The sequence below is a fragment of the Cottoperca gobio genome, chromosome 21 (genome assembly GCF_900634415.1).
Source record: "Cottoperca gobio chromosome 21, fCotGob3.1, whole genome shotgun sequence".
Taxonomy (NCBI): domain Eukaryota; kingdom Metazoa; phylum Chordata; class Actinopteri; order Perciformes; family Bovichtidae; genus Cottoperca; species Cottoperca gobio.
Genome location: NC_041375.1, coordinates 22947951 through 22967945, shown reverse-complemented (window position 1 = coordinate 22967945; position 19995 = coordinate 22947951). Strand labels below are relative to the sequence as shown.

Here is a 19995-nt window from a genome sequence, read left to right as displayed (position 1 = left end):
AGTCTAGTAACCTACACTTAAAAAGGTGAATAAAATGTTATGGGAGCGCAGCATATAATTCACAAATTAAAACAACTAAATAATTTTTTTGGGATATATTTGTACATACATAAACATACATGGCAGTAGTCGTTCCTAACTTGTGACCCCCCCGTCTCTGGTTGCATGTCTACTGGTTACAGACCAATGATTTTTCTTGCAGTATTTGAACAATGTTTCGAGCCCCAAACACATAAAATAGTCCGCCAAAGAAAGAAAATAGTATTATATATTTATTTTAAGATACTAAGTTATTTATTTGAAATACAAAATCAGTATTTTGAGAAAGGCTAATGACTTACAAATGTTCAAAATGGCTGCTGTGCAGAAAAGGTCATTTGATATCACATAGTAACAGTTTGGTAATAATTATCCAAAAGAGAAATTACTTGACTAGATCAATCAATCAATATAAATCAATGTCCTCTCACTACTAAAACATAAAGGTAGATCAGGACAGGACACAACTATATACATAGCATTTAACATGCAATAAAGACATTAAATAAATATATTCAAGGCTTTACAGATTCCTACTGTTTTCAAATGCTTTACTATTCTTCAGTCCATGTAAAGTGTCAGCAGATTTCTATTTTGAATTTTTGTATGTGTGGTTTCTTTTTGGCCCATTTCCATTTGTGAATGTAGTACTTTCCACAGGCTATAAAATAACAAGATTTAAAATAAACAGTGTTTTACAATAAATTATTATTATTATCATATACAAATATAATGTCTCTTTTTTCTAAATGAATAATTGGACCAGTTAACGTATTAAATAAATATTGTATATCTAGCCAAAATAATTTAATACATAGAAAAAATAATTTTTTGTTCTTAATTGAAAAAACATTCAAATGTTAGATATGTACTCAACAAATTGAATTAACATTAAGAAAATATAAATAATAATGATAATTAAGACAACTAAAAATAAAATAGGGATAAATACACTTCATGAATAAGAAAAAATATAATATTATTATTTTAAGATCTCATCATACATTTTGACAGTTTTATCAGAGAGGCGAACGCTCTCGTGACGCCCGGAACCGGCGTGTTACGTCACGTGAAACGCCACCCGTACGTAGTGAGTCATCAGCTCAATACACGATCTTTGGACGGAAAGTGGAAAGTTCTACGTTCTGCGCATGCGCTCCCCGGGATTAATGTCAAGGCACAAAAGTGGCGCTACACCGTTTCCAGCTCTACTCCGGTAAGCGAATTTCACAGACGTTTTTTATATTCCAGTTTTAAGCCTAATTAGTCAAAGTTTCGGGAACTTGTGCGGGCCGTTAGGCGGGTGTCCAGGGCCTCCCCCAGGAGTCACGCCGGGGCGAGAAGACACACTTAGTGAAGAATAAACAGTTAATTTTAACAGATTTTCTCCAGGCTGCTCTGTGTGCTGTGGCTGCTGCCGCCTCTAGTCTCCAGTATTGTTCAGTTGGCTCCCTAATGGCGGACGGCAGGCAGTGCTGTTTTCCGCTGGGGGGCGGGGGGAAGTAGGAGGGGGGCAAATGCTATCTGGTTGTGAAATTATCGGGTTTATACCGGGTCACGTTAACTCCGGAGGGACTGCTGTACACACGATGCGGGGATATCTTTGCGCCTCGTTGTTTACCACCGCATGATACAAATGAAGGCAGTTCATGTGATACGTAACGCGAGGGCGCCCCTAGCGGCGGTCGGGTATATTTGCCTCTGATTGCGCCAGGGTGGACTCCGTGCAGGGGTAGCTCCAATTAAACCCCCCAGCGTCACAGGTATCATACAAATCGGGCTTTTTATTCGGATTCCCGGCCTGCTTTGGTGGTACTGGTAATGTGCACGACTAGAAATAACAAACTGGACGAGGAGGAGGGAGGTTGTGTAATGAAACCACACGTTACCAACCGTTAGAAATGGGCTCACTGTATGATGTGTAACATTGAGCTGTTTTTTATTTTAATTTGATTCGAATAAATTGCGATTATTTCTAGTGGTGTTTCAACAATGGCGCAGTCTGTGCCTGCTCTCCTCCTCTCGGTCCGCCGCTAATCCAATGGCTGTTTGCGCCAGGAAGGGCAGGGGTGGGAACGGAACACTGAACCACGTTTCTCCTGGATACCAACTTGGAAGCCGACCTACCCCCTCATTTACCTGGGTTATTTATGGAAGAGTTGCGCAGCTCAGGTACTTCTGTTTATTATTAAAGTTTGGGACCTGCTCTCCACAGTTTGTTACATATTATTACTGGGGAATAAAAGGAGAAGGGAGCAAGTCGAGTGATTGTCAGCGCGGTAACCGGGTGCCTGGACCGGATTTGGTGATGTGGTGGTCCTCGTCATGGAGCTGAGCTCATAGCCAGTGTTAATAACCAAGGGCACGGCCAGGGGGACTTAAGCAGTCCCCGAAAGCTTGGTACAGGCTGTCCTTCAATGCTGATTTTCTAACATTTCAGAGGAGAGCTCATCAGCTGTGTGCAGCTCAAAATAGTCAGGGTTTAGTTTTGTATTCAGCTGCCAGGTAACCGGAATGGACAGTTTTGTAGCCCATCAGCTGATTTGGGGGGGGGGGGGGTGTTCTGGTGGCTGCGCATTACGCATCACATCTCCGTGACATAAGCCTTATATAATAATCTCAATCGTTTTAGTTGAATATGCTATTAGTCGGATGTTATCTGCGCAACTGGCGCAAACAGCTGTATGCCTCTACCTCGTGACCTGCTGGGGGGGAAGTGATGTGCGCACACTGACAGCGTTGGAAAGGTAGAGGAGCACCTATGTTAGGTGATGATGTGGCTGGGGTTGTTCTGGCGCAGATTTTTAGCTCGTCTGCTGTTTTATTGAGCGGTGGAGGCATCCTCAGTCTAGCAAACCTCTCTCTGTCCACCTGGTGTTGACGTTATTGGAGCAAGGTTGCATGTCAGAGCTCATTAATACTAGACCCTCGTTTCCCTTGCATCCACGTGAATGCAGGCTCAGAGCTCTGCATTGCAGTCTGAACTAGAGTCTAGACCAGGCTGTTTTCCCCCCTCTGTGCACTACTGAGTTGCTTTTCACATGGATTACCTGTGTTGGTGTAACATCAAATGCATTTCTGTTGCAGCTTGGCTTGAGGTGTTGCACATGGAGGGTGCCTTTTGAGTTGTCTCTCAATATTTTGACACCAGTTAACCCCACACACACACACACACACACACACAGTTATAACACGAACACACGTGGACATAGTGCAGGGTTATATCTTCAAAATACAAGTTTGTGTTCGGTTGCTATTTGGAATCCCGTCCTGTTTTTGAACAGTCAAGAACAACTTATTGATCTTAAATGTCATGCTGTTTTGCTTGGTGCTTCCTGTCACATGGTCACAGTGAGCAACTCTTCTAGCTTCAGTGTTTTACAGTCAAGTGCATCCTAACAATCATCAAACATACTAGATTCAGCTCTGGTGCTGTGTAATAATGTATGCAGTGTTTTTATTCAAAAGTACATACTTTGATTAACTTTCATACACGCAAATGACATTTCCTCCCTGCATCTCTGAACAAATCATGCATTTCTGCAAGGATATGTTTTTGCATATTGACATCTTTTAAACGTGTATTTACATTTAAACATCTTATTACTTGATGGCTGTAACAAAAATAGAATTGCACTCCTGTCAAAGCTGGTAAGTTATTAACCGAAAATCACATTTCATGTAGCTCATAGTCGTTTTGGAGGGATGTTTCGTGGTCCAGCCTCTTCCAGTGGTCGGTAATAGTGGTGTAAGGATAGGATAACATGGATTATATACAAGGGGTTGGGTATAACAATCATACAGCATGATATTTACAATAGCTGTTGTTGGAGCCCAAGACAAATTCATCTTATCTTATATCTTTTGTTGTAGTTGAACTCTTCTGTACAATGTTTAAAGTTTGCGTATGTTTGAAATGTTCTAAGGTTTGGATTTTGAATGCTGGTATCTGTTATCTGATAATACAACACAAAAGCCCTACTCTGGAAATACCCGTGCTTATTTATTTTGTTTTTGGTGCGTCAGTTAGAGATGCTTAAAGTCAGCCATCTTGGTTGTATATATACAACCAATATGGCGCCCGTTCACGTGTGAGTTGCTGCAACGCTTCGTAATTTTCTTTGTATTTAAATGTCTAAGATTGAAAGAAGATGCCAATCGTGTGCGCAGTGTATGATTGTGGTCATAACGCTACTCGTGACCCAGAGAAACGGTTCTTTAGATTTCCTACAATCATCACAAACAACGATCCACAAAAGAGGGATGAATTTCTGTCTACCGAACACCGTCAGCTGGTTTAGCAACTCGTGAGGATTTAACAGAAGAAAAAGCACAATTCACCCGTGTGTGTGTGGTGTCCACTTTATATCTGGTAAGAGCTCATGCTAAAGCTATGTTTACGTTAGCGAGGATAACATCGCCGCTCTTCTCACTCACAAACCACGGCTTGAGCGGTGTATCTCGAGCTCTTTGAGAGTGATTTACACGGGCATGGACGAGCACCCTGTCATCTTTCAGTGGTTTGGTAAGAAGACTACCAACCCAGCCAGAAACAAAGACATTATAAGCATCTAAGCTCTTGTATGCCTTCATTTGTGCGTTGGATGCCCACGACGTTTGTAGCACAAGGTAGTTCACAATATCCGGATATTCAATCAGCGGTAATGAATCTAAATCCTCAATATAATCCGACGGCTTTAGCGTGTACGGGTCACGGCCGCACATTTGGACTTTTTCTAAACTTACTGTACTCTTCGGGCTGTTTCTCCCCCACTCACTCGGTCATTAAAGCAACATCATTGATGATTAACAATGTAATCGTGTAAATATTTATCGTCAAACCTACAATTGGTAACCATGTGATGTTTCTTTGATCCCTATTTTAGAGGTCAGGGTCATCTGGGTAAAGGATGGCCTTCCAACCATACAGACATTTTGCAAGAATCTAAACTTGACATGATGAAACTTAACATATGGGGAAAAGGGAAAGTTGTAAAAATCTGCACCTCCAATATACCGTAGCTGTGGCGCTGTGATTATATTGGATGCACCCCACTGTGCTGAAGCCAAAATGGCCGCCACCATGATGTCATGTGCAGTGTCGTGGTTTCCTCTGTAGTGTAGACTTGTTGTAGCTCTAAAGGCTGTATTCAGGTGCTTTCAGGCTCTTCCTGTGCAGTTGGGCTGAAGAACATAGAGCTGGAAAGAGTCTACACAGGAGTGTATGTGTGAGCTTGTGTGTGTGTTTTCTGTGCTGCAGCTGTCAGCAGTGACGTGTGATCTGACTGCTGTGTGACATGAAAAGGAGATTTTGACAGAAACGGATCAACATAGAGTGCAGACATCCCCAAAAGTTCTTTAAATAGTATTTGATCCAAAGTGTGGCACATAAATCAGCCTAACACACATGTTGTTGCATTTCTTGTCTTTTGGACACTATCGAGTAGAGCTGCAACCATCCATATAATATATAATCCATTTAAAGAAGAAGAAAATAAACTATTTTAGTTGCAGCACTTCTATAGACATACTTTAAAAGCCCACATTTAGTATCACTTAGCAGCTAAATGCATTTGAACAGTAAGCACTACACACTAGGGCAGCAACGACCGACAGACTATTTGTATAATTGAAAAATCATTAAAGTAATTGATGTAAAAATGGCAAAACAATAATACTGTTTCCAACCTCATGTGGAGATTTCCTGCTTTTCTTAGTTTTATATCATATTAAATCTCTTTGGGTTTTGACCTGACAAAACAAGACACACTTCTGACATCTTCTATAATTAAAGTAATCGCTAGTTTCCGCGCTGCGACGTCCATTTTATCAATTCATCTTCTCAGCACCGATAACCCATCTGAATATCTAGTTGGCCAACTCAACAGCACCCAGATGTAGAGCGCAGAGAACAAGTCCCTGTGGTGGTGGTGGGCCGTACCGTCACCACGGCAACCAAGGTGTAGCTTCACCAGTTGCCTGGGGCAACAAGAGAAAAGCTGTGTGGAGCAACATGCAGGGGGCGGGGGGGGGGGGGGGGAGGTGGTGATGTAAAAGACGGCAGGTGAGGGTTTGGCAGGGATTGCTGGGTAGCAGAGAGCAGGAAGAGAGGAGGAGGAGACGTGATGGAGAGGAGGAGCAAAGTTGCCTCCCGTTGCTGGGCAGGCACGTCGCAGTTGATGAAAGGAGGGCTGGGCGATTTGGATTATAAATAATGTCTCAATGTTTTTGGGCTATGCTCGATATTTTCATCTTTCCTCTAACATCACATAACTGTTTGATTTGAACCCTTTTGACGCGTATGATCAGACCAGTGTGATCACTCGAGTGAACTCGTCTGAATTTAGAGAGACGCAGCTTTAATTTTCTTATTTCCACATCAGTGTCCTGATATTGTCTTAGTTACAGACAAGTGTGTATCCAAGGCCTTAGTGAGGCCTTGGATACGTATTTATACACGTACTGTAAAACAACTTGGGCGCTAGTTTCACTGTCTTTTCAAAGTGGAGGATGCCATCTTTCATTGCCGTTTACGAACTAAACGCGCATTCAAATTTCACTTCCTTCTCTCTCTCTCTTCCTGTTGCCTACTTCCCTCCCCACACACACACACACACACACTCCTCACACGTTTTTGCGTCTGTGAGACGGAGAAGCTAAACGCCAAATGCCGGCAGCTTGTACTCCATTTGTCTCAGCACGAGTGTTTTGAAAAGACGGGATGTTTCCGAGCTGTATTCTGACTTTGTACGACGATCATAATACAAATGCATGAATACGTACGGGTAATTGAATGTTACGCTCCACCATTAGGATTCAATAGTAAGAATACTGAGCGTGCTGAAGAAAGTCTTTGGTGTCATCGGGTTTTATGTCTCAGAAAGGACAAAACTTCTATTGTTTGTTTGTTCTCGTGAACTTGAGAAAAGAAGTTCTATGTTTTGAGCCTCGCCGTCAAGTACAGACGAAAACAAAGAGCTCTTAAATGTACTGCTGTCTGGAGCGATGTGACCCACATTTCATGAGTTCTCACCCAGGAAAATATGGAGGGATCCTGGTTTCATACTTGCGTCTTGGGATGAAACTAGATATATCTATAGATATAGATAGATCACATTCTAACAACCAAATCATATTTTAATTATGGCACATAGCACCATATATGATGAATATTTGACATTATGATACAAAACACGACAACAAGTCACTTTATATTTACTGAAGACGATATTCACAAATAATCTAAAGGCTGCCAAACTCTGCTGGTTTTACAAGATGTCCTCTCTGTCCCACTCGCCGTCTCGCTACCTGCCGGGCAAACAGGCCAAAGTGTGTTTTGATTGTTTTTCCATCTTTTTTTTCTAATTATATCACATCACCGTTCATTTAGCCGACGCTTTTGTCCAAAACGACCTTCAATAATTGCAAACAATCAAGAGGATACAACTCCGACAGCAAGCACATTATAATCCGCCGTTGTTGGCATTAGTAGCTAACGGATGCTAGTTTTTATTATTATAAAGAAACATTTGTTTAGACATCATGTCGATACAAAATGTATCATTTTAATAATAAGCTTAAACGACTAGTATTTCTGGTGACGACTAGCGAGGGTCGCAACATTTAATTGGCTAGTTGCCTAATCGCGCACATACTAGTGGTAACTAACAATAGCATGAGTTCACCAGGCAGGAGGGGGCTCTGTGGAGGGGGGGGCTGGCCTCTGGGGATACCTGCTGCAGCACCTGTGCAGCTGTCAGGAGATAATTAGGTGCAGCCAGCACCAGTGATTGGTTTTCTGATGTCTAACCGGCTTTTGTTTATATTGCCAGGTGGTTGCCTTAGCGATGGACGGGGAGCCAGAACCAAACCCTGCCGTAGCAGAAGAGGCAGGGGAGCGGGTGGAGCCCATGGACGCCACTCCCTCCCCCGAGCAACAGGCCACGCCCCCCTCCGAGGAGGCTGGGGAGGAAGTTTCCATGGTAACAGAAGAAGAAGATGAAGCCACAAAGGAGGGTGGCACAGATGATGATGATGATGATGATGATGTGGTTCTCGTAGGGGAGGAGGATGCCCAGCCTTCTGTCATAACCCTTTCCCACGACACACCCAGCACAGACTGCCTAGAGCCGGCTGATGCCGTGGAAACCGTAGACATGTCCGCGGCAGAGATGACCCCCAGTTCTCCTGCGTCTTCCAGCACATCCACGGCGGCAGCACCTCCTAAAACTCCAACCACAGAAGCAGAGCCTATTGTCATTGACGATGAGGAGGACTCTGAGCAGAAGGACGCTTCCTGCACCTCACCAGCGCACCCTGGAGGCTCCTCTGGATCCCACTCGCCAGGTGCACTCAGCAGCACTGAGCCAGATTCAGAGATCCGGATCGCCAGTGTCACCACACTGGGCCACAGTAGCGAGAAAAGAGGCTCCACCGTTTCTGCAGTACACACTCCGCCACATGTAGTGGACATCGAGGAAGACATGAGCCTGATGATCACCTCGGTGACATCGCTGCAGGCTGGAGCGGCTGCTGTCACAGTGGTGAGACTCACCAGAACTTTTTATTTGTACTTTGTTTCGTGTAGTTTACGTTCACCTCTACTGTGTGTAAACTTATATATTGATGAAATACTTGTTTGTCTTCTAAATGGTTTCAGGAAATGTCTCGTGACATTGTCTCCTGATGGATGTTGGTGAAAGCAGATGTTCTCTTTAGCGTCCCAGTTTTATTCTTGGCAAAGTGCATAATGATATCTTTGTAATGACACTGCTGTATGCTGATATTTTATTGCGCTATTTATTCCTACAGGTTGCACTGGCAGCTCCTAGTTAGATGAGGTTGGATTCATTGCAGGTTCTTCAGACTGCACTCGTCACTCTTAGTTTTTGGGTTCTTCCTCAACATCTTGTTTTCTGATGTTTTGTCACCAAGGAAAAAAAACTAACCTGAGCAAATTCTTTGTCTAGGCAGGTGAAGGCCAGGCAGAGGAAAACGGTCTGCAGATTAGCAGCGCGTTCAGCCTGAATCCTGACACCCCATCTGGTCGACCAACAGCCTCCTTTAACCCTGGGCGGGGCTCAGGCCCCCTGGGCCAGCTGGTACAGAATGGAGACACGGGGATGCACAACAGAGCAGGTAATGCATTTATTATGCAGCAAAAATACATTTAACTTGAGCATGTTCTGACTGGTAAAATGTTACGATTGTAACCACAATGATTTGGTCTCTGCCGTGCGTGCAGGGTAGCAGAACTCATCAAAAATGAAAGCCCCCATTACACTTTCACCTGAAACATATAAATATAAATAATATGTGAGTCATAGCAGAACACATGTTTCTGTTGCCTTTCTTATATTTGTGTTTTGAGGAACCTGCATGTTGCCTGCACCAGTGTGTCCCTTCATAATGTGAAACAGGTGGTGTCTTGTTTCAAATCTTTTCTCTGTCAAATCGCTCTTTAGCTTTGTTCTTAATTGAATGCCTCATTTGGAATTGAGGGTCACCCGTACTAACTCAGAATAGTGGAGGGTGGCACATTAAACTAGACACAGTCTTACTCAGTCGATCGTGTGCAAACTTGGTCTTTGACAAAAAATGCAAAACGTGTGGCCAACAGTAACTGAAACCATTGGACTGGGCCTGATGGTGTTACGTTCCTGTCGTGTCCTCCGGGTGGTGCTGTTGGTACTCTTTTCTAAAACGTGCTCCTGGAAGGATCTTTTTTTTTTGATGCTTCATAGTTTCATGTCTGCAGTTTCAGTACATCATGTATGTGATCAGAACCACATGTTGAGAAGCACAGCATCATATCCAGATCTACAACCACAAAAACAACAAACTCATTAGTTTGGAGCAACAAGTGTGAAGCAGTGTTTCTTTGGGGTAGAGTGATCGGTGGTGTTAACAACAAGTGTTATTTGTTGGTTGTCAGTCGTACCAGGATTATGAAACAGCTGTTAAAATAAATACTTTATCATCAGACCCTAAGTACACCATATGTAAAAAGTATTAATGCAGCAGAAAATGAAAAGAAAGATGGCCATGCACACCTTCAATGTTGGTATTCATGGGTTTTTATTTCCCCCTTCAGCTTCTATGTTGTGTGTAAGTCATGAGTGCTGTCCCATTCTATTATTCTACCACTTTATAACTCTGTTTTTGGAAGGCTACTCCAAACTGAGGGCAATTTGGAAAATGGCTTTAGTCATAAACCGTTTGTTATTGTCAACTCAGAGATGTAGGTCGGAGACAATCGTTCTTTCTTTCCTTCCAGACTCGTGGATCTCCCAGTCGGCTTCAGTCCCCCGCAACCAAAAACAAACGGGGGTCGACTCCCCGTCGGCGGCCACCTCCCTGCCCAAACCTCCAGGCCAGTCTTCCTCAACTACTTCCTCCTCAGGCTCACAGCCACAGCCCAGGACAGTCAAGGTGATCCACTCTGTTCACTGGTCCTGTGTACTTTCATACGGGCTGTGAAAACATTCACGAGGAAAACGAGCTCCAGATTAAATCCAGAGTTTCAGGATCTGTGTTTTATATTTGTCTGTTGTTGATGTTTGTTAAAAGTATTTGTACTTGTACTGAAGTATTATCGTAGTACTTGTACTGAAGCATTACTGTAGTACTTGTACTGAAGCATTACTGTAGTACTTGTACTGAAGTATTACTGTAGTACTTGTACTGAAGTATTACTGTAGTACTTGTACTGAAGCATTACTGTAGTACTTGTACTGAAGTATTATTGTAGTATTTGTACTGAAGTATTACTGTAGTACTTGTACTGAAGCATTACTGTAGTACTTGTACTGAAGCATTACTGTAGTACTTGTACTGAAGTATTACTGTAGTACTTGTACTGAAGCATTACTGTAGTACTTGTACTGAAGTATTATTGTAGTATTTGTACTGAAGCATTACTGTAGTACTTGTACTGAAGTATTATTGTAGTACTTGTACTGAAGTATTACTGTAGTACTTGTACTGAAGCATTACTGTAGTACTTGTACTGAAGCATTATTGTAGTATTTGTACTGAAGTATTACTGTAGTACTTGTACTGAAGTATTACTGTAGTACTTGTACTGAAGTAGTATTTGTACTGAAGTATTACTGTAGTACTTGTACTGAAGCATTACTGTAGTACTTGTACTGAAGTATTATTGTATTTGTACTGAAGTATTACTGTAGTACTTGTACTGAAGTATTATTGTAGTATTTGTACTTGTACTGAAGTATTACTGTAGTATTATACTTGTACGGAAGTATTATTGTAGTATTTGTACTTGTACTGAAGTATTACTGTAGTATTTGTACTTGCACTGAAGTATTACTGTAGTATTTGTACTTGTACTGAAGTATTACTGTAATACTTGTACTGAAGTATTACTGTAGTATTATACTTGTACTGAAGTATTACTGTAGTACTTGTGCGGAAGTATTATTGTAGTATTTGTACTTGTACTGAAGTATTACTGTAGTATTTGTACTTGTACTGAAGTATTATTGTAGTATTTGTACTTGTACTGAAGTATTACTGTAGTATTATACTTGTACGGAAGTATTATTGTAGTATTTGTACTTGTACTGAAGTATTACTGTAGTATTTGTACTTGTACTGAAGTATTATTGTAGTATTTGTACTTGTACTGAAGTATTACTGTAGTATTATACTTGTACGGAAGTATTATTGTAGTATTTGTACTTGTACTGAAGTATTACTGTAGTATTTATACTTGTACGGAAGTATTATTGTAGTATTTGTACTTGTACTGAAGTATTACTGTAGTGTTTGTACTTGTACTGAAGTATTATTGTAGTGTTTGTACTTGTACTGAAGCATTACTGTTGTACTTGTACTGAAGTATTACTGTAGTGTTTGTACTTGTACTGAAGTATTATTGTAGTGTTTGTACTTGTACTGAAGCATTACTGTAGTACTTGTACTGAAGTATTACTGTAGTACTTGTACTGAAGTATTATTGTAATATTTGTACTTGTACTGAAGTATTACTGTAGTATTATACTTGTACTGAAGCATTACTGTAGTATTTGTACTTGTACTGAAGTATTACTGTAGTATTTGTACTTGTACTGAAGTATTACTGTAGTATTATACTTGTACGGAAGTATTATTGTAGTATTTGTACTTGTACTGAAGTATTACTGTAGTGTTTGTACTTGTACTGAAGCATTACTGTAGTACTTGTACTGAAGTATTACTGTAGTACTTGTACTGAAGTATTACTGTAGTACTTGTACTGAAGTAGTATTTGTACTTGTACTGAATTATTACTGTAGTGTTTGTACTTGTACTGAAGTATTATTGTAGTGTTTGTACTTGTACTGAAGCATTACTGTAGTACTTGTACTGAAGTATTACTGTAGTACTTGTACAGAAGTATTATTGTAATATTTGTACTTGTACTGAAGTATTACTGTAGTATTATACTTGTACTGAAGCATTACTGTAGTACTTGTACTGAAGCATTACTGTAGTACTTGTACTGAAGTAGTATTTGTACTTGTACTGAAGTATTACTGTATATTTGTACTTGTACTGAAGTATTACTGTAGTATTATACTTGTACGGAAGTATTATTGTAGTATTATACTTGTACGGAAGTATTATTGTAGTATTTGTACTTGTACTGAAGTATTACTGTAGTATTTGTACTGAAGTATTACTGTAGTATTTGTACTTGTACTGAAGTATTACTGTAGTACTTGTACTGAAGTATTACTGTAGTACTTGTACGGAAGTATTATTGTAGTATTTGTACTTGTACTGAAGTATTACTGTAGTATTTGTACTTGTACTGAAGTATTATTGTAGTATTTGTACTGAAGTATTACTGTATTTGTACTTGTACTGAAGTATGACTGTAGTATTTTGCTTTAGTAATACTTCAGTACAAATACTACAGTAATACTTCAGTACAAATACTACAGTAATACTTCAGTACAGGTATAAATACTACAGTAATACTTCAGTACAGGTATAAATACTACAGTAATACTTCAGTAGAGGTACAAATACTACAGTAATACTTCAGTAGAGGTACAAGTACTACAGTAATACTTCAGTAGAGGTACAAGTACTACAGTAATACTTCAGTACAAGTACTAGAGTAATACTTCAGTACAAGTACTAGAGTAATACTTCAGTACAAGTACTAGAGTAATACTTCAGTACAAGTACTAGAGTAATACTTCAGTACAAGTACTAGAGTAATACTTCAGTACAAGTACTAGAGTAATACTTCAGTACAAGTACTAGAGTAATACTTCAGTACAAGTACTAGAGTAATACTTCAAGTACTAGAGTAATACTTCAGTACAAGTACTAGAGTAATACTTCAGTACAAGTACTAGAGTAATACTTCAAGTACTAGAGTAATACTTCAGTACAAGTACTAGAGTAATACTTCAGTACAAGTACTAGAGTAATACTTCAGTACAAGTACTAGAGTAATACTTCAAGTACTAGAGTAATACTTCAGTACAAGTACTAGAGTAATACTTCAGTACAAGTACTAGAGTAATACTTCAAGTACTAGAGTAATACTTCAGTACAAGTACTAGAGTAATACTTCAGTACAAGTACTAGAGTAATACTTCAGTAGCTAGAGTAATACTTCAGTAGCTAGAGTAATACTTCAGTAGCTAGAGTAGCACTTCAGTAGCAGTAGCTAGAGTAGCACTTCAGTAGCAGTACTAGAGTAGAACTTCAGTAGCAGTACTAGAGTAGCACTTCAGTAGCAGTACTAGAGTAGCACTTCAGTAGCAGTACTAGAGTAGCACTTCAGTAGCAGTACTAGAGTAGCACTTCAGTAGCAGTACTAGAGTAGCACTTCAGTAGCAGTACTAGAGTAGCACTTCAGTAGCAGTACTAGAGTAGCACTTCAGTAGCAGTACTAGAGTAGCACTTCAGTAGCAGTACTAGAGTAGCACTTCAGTAGCTAGAGTAATACTTCAGTAGCAGTACTAGAGTAGCACTTCAGTAGCAGTACTAGAGTAGCACTTCAGTACAAGCACTAGAGTAGAACTTCAGTACAGGTATAAGTACTACAGTAATATTTCAGTTCATATGCTCGACTTGAAAGCATGTGCGTCCCGTATATATACTGAAAGTCTTAATAAATATTACACCACTGGAGCGAGGTGTTCCAACACTGTAGATCCAAAGTGTCCAAAGTACCAGAATATATCTTCGTTGGTTGCACAGAAGGATTTTGAGTGAAGTCATCATTACTTGTTGTTCTGCTTCCTCTTCCCAGGTGACCTGTGCAAACTGTAAAAAGCCTCTGAAGAAAGGTCAAACAGCCTACCAGCGTAAAGGCTCCACACACCTGTTCTGCTCCACCACCTGTCTGTCTGCGTTCTCACACAAACCCGCCCCCAAGAAGAGCTGCACCATGTGCAAAAAGTGAGTCTCCGCCCTGAATGTGCTGGAACATCTTTGAACAGGAGGCTTTTTATTACGTACATGTAGCGTGTCGGGGATGATTCGACTAAGGGAAAAGAAGGGTTTTATTTTTAGGTACATTTTTGCCTCTTTATATTATTAATGGACTTTTAACTCCCATCTTTGCGAGTCCTAAACACGATAATTAATAAGACAAAGACAACTACATGGTTGCATGCACCGTTAAAAAGAACTTAAATCACAGGACTTATTTGTGGCCCTTGTTGTATTTAGATGTCGTGAAGGTGCGTGCACGTGGAGTGCAGCAAATAAAAGCACAAAGATATACAAATTTATATACATTTTTACCATCTTATGGACTTTAAAGAAATGTGAATGTATCTGTGCTCTGTGGTGTGTTCTTCAGGGACATCACAAACATGAAGGGTACCATCGTGGCCCAGGTCGACTCCAGCGAGGCATTCCAGGAGTTCTGCAGCACGGGTTGCCTCGGTGCATACGAGAACAAGCAAAACCCGCCAAAATCAGGCCTCAAAACCAAATGTACTGTCTGCGGCAAACTCACAGAGGTCAGTCGGTCTGACACGCTTGACAACACAATACTTTTCCCTGTCATTCTCCACCAACACACGCCTCTATATTCCTGAATAATTGAGTAACAATAGGTAAAGAAAAGTGAAAATGTGAAGTATGATCATTGTTTACTGTAATCTGGAGGTGTATTTAATAATCTGGCTCCCTCAGGATGCACAAAACCGTACAAACATCCTTCAGGGTAATGCAGTCCAGCACCGCGTCGCATGGCTGCAGCAGACTGGTTCTCCAGCTTCATTATTTATGTTTGTTTTAAAGAAAAGTAGTGTTGCATTTATTTACATCTTCTCTTTCTTTACTCTCTTCATGAATGTTATTTTAGCACCATTTCATTGCCTCCTTTTCTCCGTTATTGTCGTCTTCCTCCGGCCACTTTCATTCATTATTTATCTCTTTCTTCTTCCTCGTCTTCATGGCGTCTTACGGTTCGTTTGCAGCAGCTCAGTCTCCATGGCCACCGCATGCAAAAACAGTCTCTAAATTGGAGACTGTGTCCCCCCCACCTCAGAAGGATGCATTAGTTAACAAGTTGGTGTTTGTCCTCGCTGCATTAGAGTTCAGAGTATCCACAAACCTTCAGTATTGGTAGCACGGTACGGTCTGTGGGGTTGTTCTGCTACCTGCATCACCAGTACCACTGTCACCTAGCAACCACAACCATCTGCATTTGTGACATCTTAAAAAAATCAATTTGCATTATTTATGTATACTTCTTGATTTCATCTGTCGTGAGTTGTTGTCTCTAGAATAAAAAAGGCTTGTTGGTGGGGGATTGTGTGTATCCATGCTGAAGTGATTCATTCTGCTCACCTGTGGAACCTTCTGAAGGTCAAGTTATCCTGTAACACGGCAAACAAATACATGCAAGAGTTGATCAGCTGTTCAGGGAGGAGACTCTGTTCACGCTTTTTGATGTCTCCTGTGTACAGATCCGGCACGAGGTTAGCTTTAAGACTGTGACCCATAAGATCTGCAGCGACACGTGCTTCAACGTTTACCGCCGGGCCAACGGCTTGATCATGAACTGCTGCGAGCAGTGTGGCGACTACCTTCCCTGCCGCGCGTCGGCCAACCACTTCCTTCTGGTCGATGGTCAACAGAAACGCTTCTGCTGCCAGAACTGCATCAAGGAATTCAAGCAGGTACTGTAGGCTCAGCCGCAGGTGTGTCTGCTGGAGCCTGTGTGATTGATTCATTTCATTCAACTACATCTATTTATAATTACAGCTCTGCTCAGACATGTCAAGGTTACTGTTATATTATTCTAGCTGTGGTACACACTGCCCCCACAGCAATTATTACACACACACCTCCTAAAATATATATATATTTTAAACATTTACAGTTGCTCTAACACAAGTGTGCATGCCAATAATAGGAAATAAATATCGCAGTGGACAGCTAATAGTCCTTAAATGAACACGAGGGGGAACTATGGCTCTGTTGTTGTTCAGATTCTTTTACGTCTGTGTGGCTTTTAAGGCGAAAGACACGAGAAATATTTGAGTATCATGTTTATGGATGATGTACAACGAGAGATGCTCAGATTGAAACGTTCTTGTGTTATGTATATAGACTAGTATACCCATGTAAGGAAAGGGTTGACTAATGCGCTTCTGGATATCTTTGTAAACCTCCAGTAATTCTATTATTCAGTTTTACTGCTGCCATGTTACAAATAAATTGTGTTGCCGAATACTATTAGGCAGAACATTAGATGTTTGAATTGTATTTGTTGCTTGGCAACACCATCTTATTCCACTTGTTCCACTAATAAGTAGAATAAACTATGAAGTTCCACGTCAGAGGCGTGAGATTCAAACAGCAGTGAAGCTGTGAGCGGATGTTTGTCCACTAATGAGCCGTCGTGTCCGAACCGGCTCAGTTGGGAAATGATGAAACTTAAGTGTTTGGATGATCTAAAGGCTGCTGGAGAGAAATGGTCTTCCTCCAGCTGAGCTTCTAAATGTGTTATCTTTTCCATGTCTCACCTCTGTTGTCTACATTTCCATAAACAAGATTTTAAAGACTCAGTTCCTCTAAAGAGAGACAAGATATTCTATACAGCAGGAGATGTAAATGATGATATGCATCTCTTTTAAACAACAAAGAACTGAAATCAATTCAATAACTACAGTTCTGTGAGGGAAATCATATTATTCTGCTATCATTGAATCATCTTTGTTGTACTCTGTAGAAAGGAAGGTGTGAAGGTGTCTTACAACATATTGAACATAGATTATTATCTAGTAATGCAATAATAGATCTCCAGGGCTGATGCTGCTTCTGTTAGTCACTGATAATAATAATAATAATAATAATAATAATAAGGACATGTATGTGGGCTTTTGTGTCTAACCGTCACAAACAAAACATTTAGACTCCTCTAATGCTTATATATCGTCAAGGTTTGCTCGTAAAAAGGCATTTCTTGCCTTTGTTGTGCGCTGGATTCCAACAAATGCATTAAAAAAACCTCTTTCTCCAAAGAAGAGGATCCATCTGTTAATGTCCGTCCTCCATGGTGCATGGTAGACTTGGATATTTTGCTGTGTGGACTGTAATGTGAATAAAAGGGCTTGAAACGGGTCAGTTCTTGTGCATTGAAATGTGTTGACAGTTTTATTAACGTTGCCAATGACTTAATATAATCTCATTGATGTGTTCCCTCTCGGTCACAGATCCACAGTAAACTTGCGAGCTGTCTGACTTGCAAAACGCTGATCAAGACGGGCGAGGTGCTACACAGCCTCGGGGCGGCCGGCACCATGGGCTCCTACTGCTCCGTCAACTGCATGAACAAGGGCAAGCTGGCGTCGACCTCCTTCATCAGTGAGTCACCCGACGACTTAACACGGAAACAGCTTTTCTGAACCACACGTGTTCCAGGGTCAGGGATATATACACATATACATATATACATTTCACTTTCAACGTTTTACCATGTTACACAATTTTTGTATGTGAATAGGACCTTCAGATTTCACATGTCCCGTAATATGTTCAGCAGATCTTAGCGACACAAGCTGCAGAAACATAATGAGCATTTATCATGGCGAGGGCTCGGCTGCCTACTGTTTGTGTTAGGAATTAAATAACTTCCCTGTCCGACTGTCTGTAGGTTTGTATGTTCTGATGATTGACTTGACAAAGCGGCAGAGAAACGCTGCTGTTAACCTGTTTGATCGTTGGTATTCAGAATGCATAAGTAGGAGAAACAAAACAAAGGGAGTCAGAATCATGTGTAATAACTGCATTTTCGTGTGAGTTTTAATGTTTATTTAATGTCTGTGTGCAGACTCAGAGCCCACATGTCACTTCTGTAAGAGGAATTCATTACCGCAGTACCAGGCCACGCTGCCAGAGGGAAACATCCTCAACTTCTGCAGCTCACAGTGTGTTACCAAGTTCCAGGTGGGGACTCTTTTCAAACCAGGGAGCACAAATCTGGGTCCTTTTTTATATATATATATATATATATATATATATATATATATATATATATATATATATATATATATATATATATATATATATATATATATATATATATATATATATATATAATTAAAAAATTGCCCCCTTTGATGTGTTAATATTCTTTGATATAGCTGAAGGAAAACACCATATTGTTCGGTGCAACTGCAGGATGATGCTGACAATAAGCATACATGCACACTCGTCTAATGCAAGAAGTAGTTTTAGATGATTACATCAAACTAGACTTACTGGCAGTTGGTGCCCGTGTCCCAATTTCTCTACAGATCAGTAAAGACATCAAATATACCTGCTAAGAATGAAAGTTGTGAAAATGAAACAGATTATCATCATGATGCATCATTCTCATGAAAACAGCAGCTCACAAACACAAACTTGGAGCACCACAGGTTCCCTCAGTGGACTCCATGACCTGATTAGTTTTTTAGCACCATGTTGCATAAATTAACAGATTTACTTGAAACTATCGTGACTTCCATCATTGACACACTTCATATAAAACCGCCCACGTGCAAAGACAAGTTTGTGGGTGTATAAATATTTGAAAGTCGATGTGTTAATTAGCTCTGTAAGTAGCACCAGGTGTGTTTTGGTATATCAAGTATGCTTATGGAAGGCTATTAGGCACGTTGGATGTTTTTACACGGCAGCTGCTAGTCATCAAAAGTTTTAAAATTTTCTCCGTGTGATGTTTTTGTTATTTTACAGAACACTACTCTTCAAACGACCACCAACGGACAGACGGCCCTCTCCACAACGAACAACGCCGTCCAGCTGAAATGTAACTACTGTCGAGGAGCCTTCAGCTTGAAGCCCGAAACTCTGGAGTGGGAGGTGAGACCATCCCGAGGAGATGCTAACGTCTCTTTCTTTAAGTGTGTGTGTGTGTGTGTGAAGGAGTACCAGGATTACATGATCTCTTCGCCAGAACTCAAACAATTAGCTCAATATTTATTTAATTTAACAACCGTTATATTATTTACCAATCTGATATGACTTTAGAAATGTCCTCGGGTTCATCCTACCAACCCTCCTCCTCGACTTGATTTATGTTTGGCCTGAAGTCCCCCCACAAATTGATTGTATAGACCGAATGATTTATCTGTTAATTGACAGATTAACATTAATGAAAGTTGCATTAGTAATTAATTTTAAAACCATAATAGATACAATACGTTTATCTAAATGTGTGTGTCTTCAGGATAAGGTCTACCAGTTCTGTAGTAAGACGTGCTGTGAGGACTACAAGAAGCTCCACTGCATTGTGACGTTCTGCGAGTACTGCCAGGAGGAGAAGACGCTGCACGAGATGGTCAAGTTCTCCGGAGTCAAGAGACCGTTCTGCAGCGAAGGTATTTACCTCCTCTCCAGGACACTTGATAAATCTGAGTAATTGTTAAGTACTCAGCCATTTCATTCTTTCTCCCCCCCTCCCAG

At 40.6% G+C, this 19995-nt stretch overlaps 1 protein-coding gene across 1 annotated transcript in view; it reads left to right on the top strand.

The window, feature by feature from the left end:
• The first annotated feature begins 1618 nt into the window (after positions 1 to 1618).
• zmym2 (zinc finger, MYM-type 2) overlaps positions 1619 to 19995 on the top strand; it is a 28274-nt gene continuing 9897 nt past the window's right edge. The window contains exons 1-11 of the mRNA XM_029458706.1: positions 1619 to 2211; positions 7872 to 8582; positions 9009 to 9177; positions 10316 to 10470; positions 14318 to 14466; positions 14873 to 15035; positions 15990 to 16202; positions 17742 to 17892; positions 18359 to 18474; positions 19267 to 19392; positions 19760 to 19910. Coding sequence (XP_029314566.1) covers positions 7887 to 8582; positions 9009 to 9177; positions 10316 to 10470; positions 14318 to 14466; positions 14873 to 15035; positions 15990 to 16202; positions 17742 to 17892; positions 18359 to 18474; positions 19267 to 19392; positions 19760 to 19910 — 2089 coding nt within the window. The 5' untranslated portion in view covers positions 1619 to 2211; positions 7872 to 7886. The remainder of the gene's footprint in view (positions 2212 to 7871; positions 8583 to 9008; positions 9178 to 10315; positions 10471 to 14317; positions 14467 to 14872; positions 15036 to 15989; positions 16203 to 17741; positions 17893 to 18358; positions 18475 to 19266; positions 19393 to 19759; positions 19911 to 19995) is intronic.